General features: G+C 36.0%; 1 protein-coding gene across 1 annotated transcript in view; it reads left to right on the forward strand.

Annotated features, from left to right (window-relative positions):
- Window positions 1-7,455, forward strand: part of ZNF367 (zinc finger protein 367) — a 29,742-nt gene extending 22,287 nt beyond the window's left edge. The window contains exon 5 of the mRNA XM_043979785.1: window positions 4,941-7,455. Coding sequence (XP_043835720.1) covers window positions 4,941-5,163 — 223 coding nt within the window. The 3' untranslated portion in view covers window positions 5,164-7,455. The remainder of the gene's footprint in view (window positions 1-4,940) is intronic.
- The last annotated feature ends 2,654 nt before the right edge of the window (window positions 7,456-10,109 follow it).

Below are 10,109 nucleotides of genomic sequence, written 5' to 3' on the forward strand. Positions count from 1 at the left end.
GAAACTGAGTCAGACTTAATCAGATGCATGGGATTGAGATGTCCATGGCATCAGGCATATAGGAGGGAGCATAGAAGCCAGGTGTAGAAGTGAGATGGGTGGGATGAATACTTCCAGCCATCTGTACAATATTGTGGGGAAAAAGAGAATAAAATATTAAACCAAGAGAATCCAACCTCAACATTTGTCAAAAGCTGTTCCCTCGGCCATACCTTGACTTCATGCATGTCTCCCCTCATGTGACAGTTCAGTGTCTGCTCTTGCATGTATTCCTCTTGTGATTGGATGGCATCTTGGCCAACTGGCATCTGATAACTCAGAATAAAGGCAATTAATGTCTTAAATGATAAGTTCCCATAATCCAAGTCTCATATGGATTTAAAATTGAGGATAATAAATGATTGCAAAAAATGTGAATACATCTTGACTCAAAATATAATATATAATTATGCAACAATTTCAAATAATACCCTTTTTTTTTACTTAGTATACAATTACTTTTGTGAAAAATCAGAACATATTTAAATACAAGTTAAAGCACAACAGAATCTCAAAGAAAACTTTTTTTTTTGAAAAAAGAAAACTTTTACAAATGTTCCCCTCTTTTTTTTTTTTTTTTTTGGAATATGCTTATCAAAAATAATACTTCTAGAATCAATTTACACTTGCCATGGCAAACAATTTGCCAGGGAAATGCTTTAAAGAGTTTGATCAAATAATCAGTTGAGAAAAAATAACAAAAACAAACAACTCAGAATATGGGAGCACAATACTCTTAGAATTAACATTGTATAATAAAATCAAAACCATCTTGCAATGTTTCAAAATTAGATAGACAAATGAATAGAAGAAAATACACATGGAACAATAAAATACAGTGAAATTCAAACTAAGGAAATCTAAATGAATATGAACTTAATATCAATAAGAGTATTATAAAATATAAACTTGATCACATGACTATAAAAAGCTTTTACAAATATTCTCCTTGTTTTAGAAACTAAGTATAAGACACAATCTCAAAAGCATGAAAATCTCTATGAAAATAAACCCATATCATTAATTTCAAAATGTATATATAATAGCACAGAAATCCTATGTAACCTCTGAACTGATACTATTACTCTGAGTGAATTCAGAACACTTTTGATTCCGATATCTAAAATCCCCAATACTCATATCAATACCTTGCTGCTTACTTCTACATTTCTGTAAAATATATACCCTTCCATGCCAAAAGAAGCAGAGTCTTGAACTATGTTGATTGTCATTCTTATTCAGCTTAAGTTTTTCTTCTTTAACCCCTCTATATTGTCTGTCGGACTTTTCACCATACAAATGCTTTATAAGATTACTAATTAAAGACAAAAGCAGGTTAGCAAAATTATGAACAAAACGAGCATATCTGGAATTTAAAGGGTTTTCTAAAGTTGTCTCAGAAGCACAGCCAGGCTGGGGAAGGGCTGAGCCTGAAGCTGCAAATGTAGTTAGAGAAAGTTGCGCATGAGCATTAGATCTCTGGACTTCCCAGGCCGGGGAAGCAATGGGCTTGGCCATGGGAGGAGTAGAGGGTGGAGTCTGGAGAGGGGGGAAGGGACCAGCGCAATTTGAATCAGACTTGATTTTGAACTCAGGCCTGGATTCCTCTTCCCCCACTTTGCCTCCAGGTGCTGGGGGTTTAAAAGCTTCTAGAGGGTGGGTCTTTGCCTCCAGGCATGCAAAATTAGAGCAACAATTAGTGTTAGAACTGGGAAAAGCTGCAGGAATCTCTTCAGGTTTCTCTGAAAAAGCATGGTTGGGAGAGGGAGAGATATTTCCTTGTGCGAGTAAGTTGCTGGCTCTTTTAACAAAAATAAAAAGAAAAATAGAAAATCCAGAAAAACAAAGCATTAACATGATCTTATCTCCCATTTGTCTGGTTAAACAGACTAAAATCAAAAATAGGGTAATTAGGGAGTTTAAAAGGTCCATTTGAAAAAATTTAAAGGGAAAACACCAGGCAATTCAGCAGTACTTAAGATTTAAAGGGTTAGGGTAGGGAAAATTTCTTACCCAACCGGAAGATCAGAAGTGAGGTTCAGCTTTCCTCTTCGTGGTCAGCCATCTGTTAAGGGTAAAATTCTAGCTAGTCTGTCTAAAATATTTAATGAGTGGTCGCCAATAAATTATAAGCTTTAGCAAGAGTTAGACTTTTAAGCATTTATTAAGGAGAATAAGAATTTGGTAAAGAGAGAGAGAAAGGTCTAGATTCCTATCTATTAAAGGGAGAGCGCATTTCTAGCTCCCTTCTCCGCCAGAGTCCAGAGGAAAGAGCGCGAGACCGAGCGCCAGTCTCTTCCTTCCTCCTCCCACTAGTCCGCGTCACTTCCTGAAGCCTGGTCTTGCCCTCAAAGACCTTCGCTTCATGGGCAGAACTCCTCTACAGCAAGTCTCCAGCAGGTGGCGTCATTCCAATCGTTACAGTGGCTTGCCCAGGGTCATATAGCTAGTGTCAGAAGTTGTATTTGAACTAATATCCTCCTGACTCCAGGGCCAAGTGCTCTAATCCACTTTGCCACCCAGTGGCATGTTTCACATGTTGGGGATGAGGGATACAGCAGCCCCACAATCTGGAAAATTCACGTAAAATTTTTTGGCCCTCCCTTTGTACCAGAGAAGAAGGCTGAATTATTACATTATTAAAAGATAAAATATGTTGATATTGTGCAATACTATATACATACTTTACACATTTCTGTGTTTTAAAATTTTTTTCTGTGTTGTCTGCTAGCCCTTTAGTGTTATCTGTAGCTTCTTCAAAATTCCCCCCAAATTCCCATTTAATTTCTTGTGCTGAGCCTTGCTTTATTGAAACCATGATAGGGAAAGTTGAGATGTGGAAGGGATAAAAGTTAATCTTTTCTGTAGGACTTTGTTGTTATCACCATTTTATCTTACATGTTTTGGCTCATCATTCTAGACTGAAAGCAATTCAACCCTGTATTTCAGTAGAATTTTGGTGGGGTTTTTAGGAGACTGGGTCTCCTTATCTTGCCCAGGTTGGAAGAACAGAAGCCACTCATGGATCCAGTCTTACTACTAACTGGCATGGGAACTTTGACCGCTTTCTGACTTGGGTCAGTTTGCTCATCTTTAGGCAACTTGGTGCCCACCTTCTCTGCTTGGTAGGGTTTATCATATTGGTGCCAGACTTAGTTTGGATACCTGCCTGGCTTTAGCCCACTGTACTTCAGATGTCGTGAACCCATGAGATCCATCAGCCTCAGCCTCCCTAATAGCAGGGATTATACATTAGCCAATTCTGTACTGACATTGTACAGTCTGGACAGGGCACCCTCTATGTCATTTCTTAAGATTGGGGGGTGGGGTAGAAATACAAAACTTATAAAACTTGTGTTTTAAAGGTTGATCTTTTCCCCCCTTCCCTAGCAATTAGCAGGACTGAGAACATTATGTAAGAGATTTCTCCTATGTAATATGTGTGTGTATATACTCAATATTGTGTGTGTATATATATATATATACATATACATACATTTTATTTATATATATGCGTGTGTGTGTGTGTGTGTATATATACATACACTCAATATTTTATGTGTATACACACACACACACTCAAAAGGGGACAGGCTACCATTGTTTTTTAGGAGACTATAAGCTTTTTTTTTGATGAGAGGCTGTGTGGCGTATTGAAGAACTGGCCTATTACTATAGAAGAAGGCCTGTGTTCAACTTCTTATTACATCTTGGCTGTATGACCCTGGGAAAGCGATTTAACCTTTCAGTATCCAAACTCTAAGATTCTACATTACAGAGCTAGTGCTCACAATGCAGAATGCTGAAGGGAATTTTTAAAAGGAATCAAAGGACCAGACCAAAGAAGTCCTCATTTACACATCGAACTTTTCTTGTAACATTGTTTCAATTGTATCATAGACCTCAGAAGCCTTTGTGGTCTCTTTGTTACTTATTGAATATAGTCCACACTCCTTAGCTTGGTATTTAGAGTTCTCCACAATGATGATAATTGAGTCCCTAGTCTATATTTATCTGGTTAAGATGATTGAACTAGGAATTTGGAGACTGGTTTTAGTCCCAGTTAGGCCATTGTTAGGCAAGCCACTTTACCCCTCTGGAGAGCTGAGTTTCCTCATCTGGAAATGAGGTAGACAAAATCTCTTAAGTTACTTATAACTGCAAGATATTAAGATCTACCTTTTCAGTGTTGCCTACTAATTCCCTACAATACTCTCTTCTTTAGTCATATTGATCTGCTTACTGTCTGATACACATAGCCTTATTAAAATTTTACACTAGCCTTTTCTGATCAATATCCTGGTTATCCTTCAAATGTAGCTGAAATGCTACTTTTATGATACCTTCCTTAAGCAGCTATATTTTAAATGTCTGGAATATAGACGTCATGTTTTAATTATCTCTCTATCTCCCAGAGGGATTAACACAGTGACTTTATGCCTAGTAGCCCTTTAATAAAGGGCTGGTGAGTTTATGGGGTGAATCATCTCAGCTAGGAGTCCTTGTCATTAAACACATTAAACATATAACCCTGAATTCACTCATAGTATTTATAATCTATTTCTCTGTATTTATTTGTGTATTTGTCATATATTGTTACTCATAACATAGATTGAAAACTCATAGACAAAGGTACTGTAACTTAAATGTCAGTCAATAAACATTAAGTGCCTGCTATCAAGCCCTGTGCTGAGCACTAGGGATACAACCAGAAGGATTTTTAAAAATAAAAGAAAACAAAATAGTGCCTGTGCTCCCCTGCAGTGCCTAGAACAATGCTTTGTCTGTGGTAGGCATCAAATGTGTTGAATGAGTGAATGTTGGTAATTTTAAGTTTGTTTAAAGTAAATAGTACAACTTGAAGGTGTCCTATGAAATCAATGTATACACATTTTTTTAAGGTATTGGGAAACAAGAGAACAGCGCACTCCAACCTTGAAAGGAAAGCCCATTCAGAAAGCAGATCAAGAGCAACAAGATCCCTTGGAATACATTCAGTCTGATGAAGAGGATGATGAGAAAAATGGGGCTCGGCGACTCCTTCAAGAGCAGCGGGAACGCCTTCACGGAGCGCTTGCACTCATAGAGCTTGCAAACCTGACTGGGGCACCGCTTCGTCAGTAGCAGGAGAACTTAAACCTTTCAATGTACAAAATGTACTGCCCAGCTTACTTAACAAGTAGATCCTTGGGCACAAGCTAAGCACCTTAATTTGCTTATCATAGGCTGCTATTCTGTAGAAATTTATGAAGAATGTTATTACCCCAGAATATGGGGTGAGAAAGAATTGCACTTTTTTGTATGGAAATTAATTAGATGTAAAGTTTTAAAGTATTTTGTAAATATGGGACTGCACAGTGCAGTGTTAAAAACTACATAGTGTGAGAAGCTAGATTTTGCAAGTTTAATGCATTCATTTGAAGCAGTTCTCACAAAAAGCACTTTCCAAGTATGACACTTGTCTGAAGAACAGAATGGAACAGATAGCCAAAGAAGGTTGAAATAGATTATTTATCGCAACATTAAAAATGTATATTAGTATTTTTAAAAATACTGTAAACAGTGAAACAGGCAAGATAGAACTATATATATGCACATATGTATGTGCATATATATTATATACTTATATATACATGTAAGATATATTTTTAATTAAAAAATAGTGTGCCTAATGGGGGAAGAGTAATTGGGCCATTTTGGAAAAAAAAGTGTTCTAATTTATGTGCTAGGAAACAGCTAGTCATTTGAGGGGGTGGGATCAACAGTTCAGGATCTTCACAGTAATAACAAAGTCAGTCTGACTTTATTTGTCTGAGGCTTTAGAATTCAGTCAAATTTCTAGGCCTGAAAAGCACTTGTTAAGTTGGGAACTTTTGCACATTACCAGAATTCTCATTTGCTAAAACTGAATGATTAGTCTTGCAAAGTCTAGGTGATGTGATAACAATTGGTAATATTTTTCATATTACAGGCCCTGTAATGAGATTTGGCACTTGGATTTTGTTAATAAAAGGGAATATTGACAGGGTTATTTTGATTTATAGTGAACTATTTTAGATCTGTTAGCAAAACACTAAATGTTAACTGTACTGCTTATTTAGAGATATTAGTAAATAGAAGCCTCCATATTTACATTTTCAGTGCATTAAGTCACCTTATTGCTTTACTTCAGAATAACATGCCAAGTTATCTTGTGTTCACTAAATTTAGCTACCAGTTAAATACTGCAGAAAATATTAATTACTCAAATAAGTAGGCTTCCGGAGTAAAACTATATAGTGGTTTTATGCCATTTTCCCAAATAGATTAGGCTATGAAACATCACTTAATGTATTTAAACATAAAAAGAAAAAACAAAAGCTAAACAGTCCATCTCTTTTGTAAGTTTGATCATTTTAGCTTTTGTTTTAAGCAGTGACTAACAAGTATAGCACCGTAATTTGTAGATTGCTTTAATTGGTTAACAGAATAAGCATCAGAATAATAGATAAAATTGGGCTATTTCAGCTTTTTTTTTCTTAATTGAAATGATATCTTGCAACTGTAGTTTAAACATTTTAGGCTTCTTTTTCCAAAAATCCCAGTGTGTTGCAGTACACAGACATCCTGACATGTGGCCATGGGGAAGGGGATGCATTTAATTGTCAAGACACATAGCTAAAGAATAAAAAAGGAGTTATGATAGTAACAAATAATGTTTATGATGAGGACATATTTTTGAAGTGTAATTCCTCTGTACAGTAGATTGCCAATCTTGAGGTTGTGGGTTTTTTTGTAATAGAGAATTTATATTTGTAATGGTATGAGAATTTTGTTTGTAATCTGGTACATAGAATTTTACCTTGTTTGGAGCACTTAACCTAAGCAGTAGCAAGAGAGGCTGTATCATCTAAGTCATGAAGATTGTTGTCTCAAATGTTACCTCTGGAATTTTTCCCCTCAAAGTAAACAATTAAAATTGGCCAATTGAGAGTTAGTTTTAAAAGAACTGAAGAGCAACACTCTTGTTTATCTTGGGACATTTAAACTACAACACATTTATCTGGCAGAGCATGGGTAATAACAATTTAAACCCTGGCGCCAGTATCTGACATTGCATAGGAAATAACATTTAAGGCCTTCAAAATTAAACTTTTTTTTGTTCTATAGTTTCTCCAATCAGTTCTTGCTAATTTGAATTGTTTATTGGCAACCATATTTTAATTGTAAAATTGGAACAATTTAATAAATTATTTTAAGCACTTGAATACAGTAACATTAAAAATCTTCCTTTTTTGATATAAGCTATATTCTTTGGCACAATATTAAATTGAGGTCTAAAATTGGAAGTGTATTAAGTCTGCTTTTTGTTTTAAAATATGGTTTACATTAAAATTTTGAAGTTTTTTATGCTTCACATGGAAAAGTTTATTTTAGCATGAGTTAACAGCATAAAATATGCTGTAATTTTAATAGGTGTTTGAATAAAAATTCATTTTCACTTTAAATTTAAAGCATATGGCCATTCTTATCTAGTTTTTGCTAGGTAGATTTTCCTCTATGGTTCATTATTAAAACTGTTAAACTGAATTTTGTTTACTATGTTTACCACTATTTTCCTAATGCTTGAAAGTGATTTAGAAAGTCAAATGCATAAAAGTTTGACACTGCTCAACTATATACTTTTAGGAAAGACGTTTCTGTGTATAACCCATATTTTTCATCACCTGGAAAAATACACAATGTATTTACCCTTTTTTGGCCCTCCCAAAACATTTTACAAATTGTTTTATTTTCCTTTTACCTTATTTTCCTTCCTGGTCATCCATAATTATAACTGATCTTTACAGAAAGCTTTAGGGTTTTAAAATACTTCATGTACATAATCTCATTTGATCATCACAACAACCCTATAAGATTAATATTGTAGGTGAGGAAATTGGAACTCAGAGGGATTACCAATTTGCCTACTGTCTCACATCTAATAAGTATCAAGATGTGATTTGAACCACAGGCTCTCTTTGAATGTTAGGTCTGGCATTCTTTCCACTGACCTACCTCCTCTCTGGATAAACAGATGCAAAGATGACATAAAGCATTTCACATGTGGACATACTGCCATAATTTGAGAGAAGAGGTATCATTAAGTTTAGAATCTTAACAGCTCCCCCTCTAACCCCAATTTTAAAGTGAGAGGTTGCCCTAAACCAGATGCCTTTTTTGGACAGAGTAGAGTATTCCAATTTGAGATTTCCTCAGTATAGGGGACTCCTGGAGAAATTCTCCCTGACATTCAGAGTTAGTTACCAAGGCAGCTAAGATATTAATATTAATATTATCTCAGGCACTGAGATATTAAGAGACTGGCCCAGAGTCACACATCCCAGATGTATCAGAGGTGGCACTAGCACATGAGTTAACCAAGCATTTATTAAGGGGCTACTATAGGCCAGGTTGATGAGAGCTGAGGATACAAGGAATGGTGAAAGATCCTGCTTTCAATGAAAGAGACAAAGTGCAAGCTATGTGAAAGTAAGATACATATAGCATAAGATGGAGATAATCAACTGAGGGAAGGCATTAGCATTACGGGAGATTGGGAAAAGCTTTGTAAAATCAATTTTATTTTCAGTTTTGAATTCTCTCCCTTTCCCCTCCACTTCTCCCTTCCCCAATTAGGAAGAAAAAAAGAAAGGTTGTTATATACATCTATCTATCTATCTATCTATCTATCTATCTATCTATCTATCTATCTATCTATCTATCTATCTATCTATGCATACACATATACATATATGACCAAAAAAAGAAAATATACTTCCCTGCACTCTGAACACATCAGCTCTCTATCAGGAGGAGGAGGATATCATTTCATCATGAGTCCTTTGGATTCGTGGTTGGTCATTGTGTTGATCAGAGTTCCTAAGTTTTTCAAAGTTGTTTATCTTTACAATATTGTTACTGTTTACATAATTCTGGTTCTCTTTACTTCACCTTGCATGAGTTCATACAGTTCCAGTTTTTTTCTGAAACCATCCCTTTAAGTATTTCTTGCAGGACAATAGTATTCCATTACCTTCATATACCATGGCACTTTCAGCCTTGGGAAAGGCTTGTAGAAGGTGGAATTTTAGCTGGGACTTGAAGGAAGCCAGAAAGTAGAAACGAACAGGGAGAGAATTCCAGGCTTGGAATTCCTGGTGAAAATTTCCCAATAATTCTCAGTGAAAATTCCTAGAGTTAGGAAATTAGTTGTCTTGTTCAAGGAACTTCAACAAAACCAGCATTACTAGATTGAATAATATGTGGAGGAGAGTAACATGTTAGAAAATAGTAAAGGTAGGAGTGGTCCAGGTTACAAAAGGCTTTGGCCACCAGAGGATTTTATATTTGATCCTGGAAATGACTGGGAGCCACATGAATACTGAATAGCAGAGTGACATAGCATTTTTGGAAGGTCTGATTTGAAAGCTAAGTAGATGATGAACTGGATTGGGGAGAGATCTAAGGCAGGCTGACCCACCAGCAGGCTATTGCAATAGCATAGCCATGAAGTGATAAAGGCCTGCAGTAGAGCTTATACAAGAGATACTATGAGAGTAAAATTGACAGGACTTGGCACCAGATTGAAAATGGGGGTGAGTGAGAGTGAGGAGTCAAAGATGACATTTAAGCTGTTCAACCAAAATGTCTCAAAAATGATTGTCTAAGGTTTTTTTTTTTTAATAAGAAAGTTTTTCCTTAACTTACCCAAGTAATTTGCTCCCTTTCCCTTTTCTTTCTTTTTTTTTTTTCGGGGTAATGAGGCTTAAGTGACTTGCCCAGAGTCACACAGCTAGTAAGTGTCAAGTGTCTGAGGCCGGATTTGAACTCGGGTCCTCCTGAATCCAAGGCCAGTGCTTTATCCACTGTGCCAACTAGCTGCCCCCTCCCTTTTCTTTCAGTGTGTCAACAGAACCATATGGATAACTGCCTCAGTTTTCCAAGCTTTTCTTAGAAAAGAAATTTGGTAGCACTGGAGGAGAACCAAAGTTTGTGTTTTATAGATCAGGAATAGAATATTCCAACAAATCATAACCACAAAACAGTAT

This window comes from Dromiciops gliroides, chromosome 1 (genome assembly GCF_019393635.1).
Source record: "Dromiciops gliroides isolate mDroGli1 chromosome 1, mDroGli1.pri, whole genome shotgun sequence".
Lineage (NCBI taxonomy): Eukaryota > Metazoa > Chordata > Mammalia > Microbiotheria > Microbiotheriidae > Dromiciops > Dromiciops gliroides.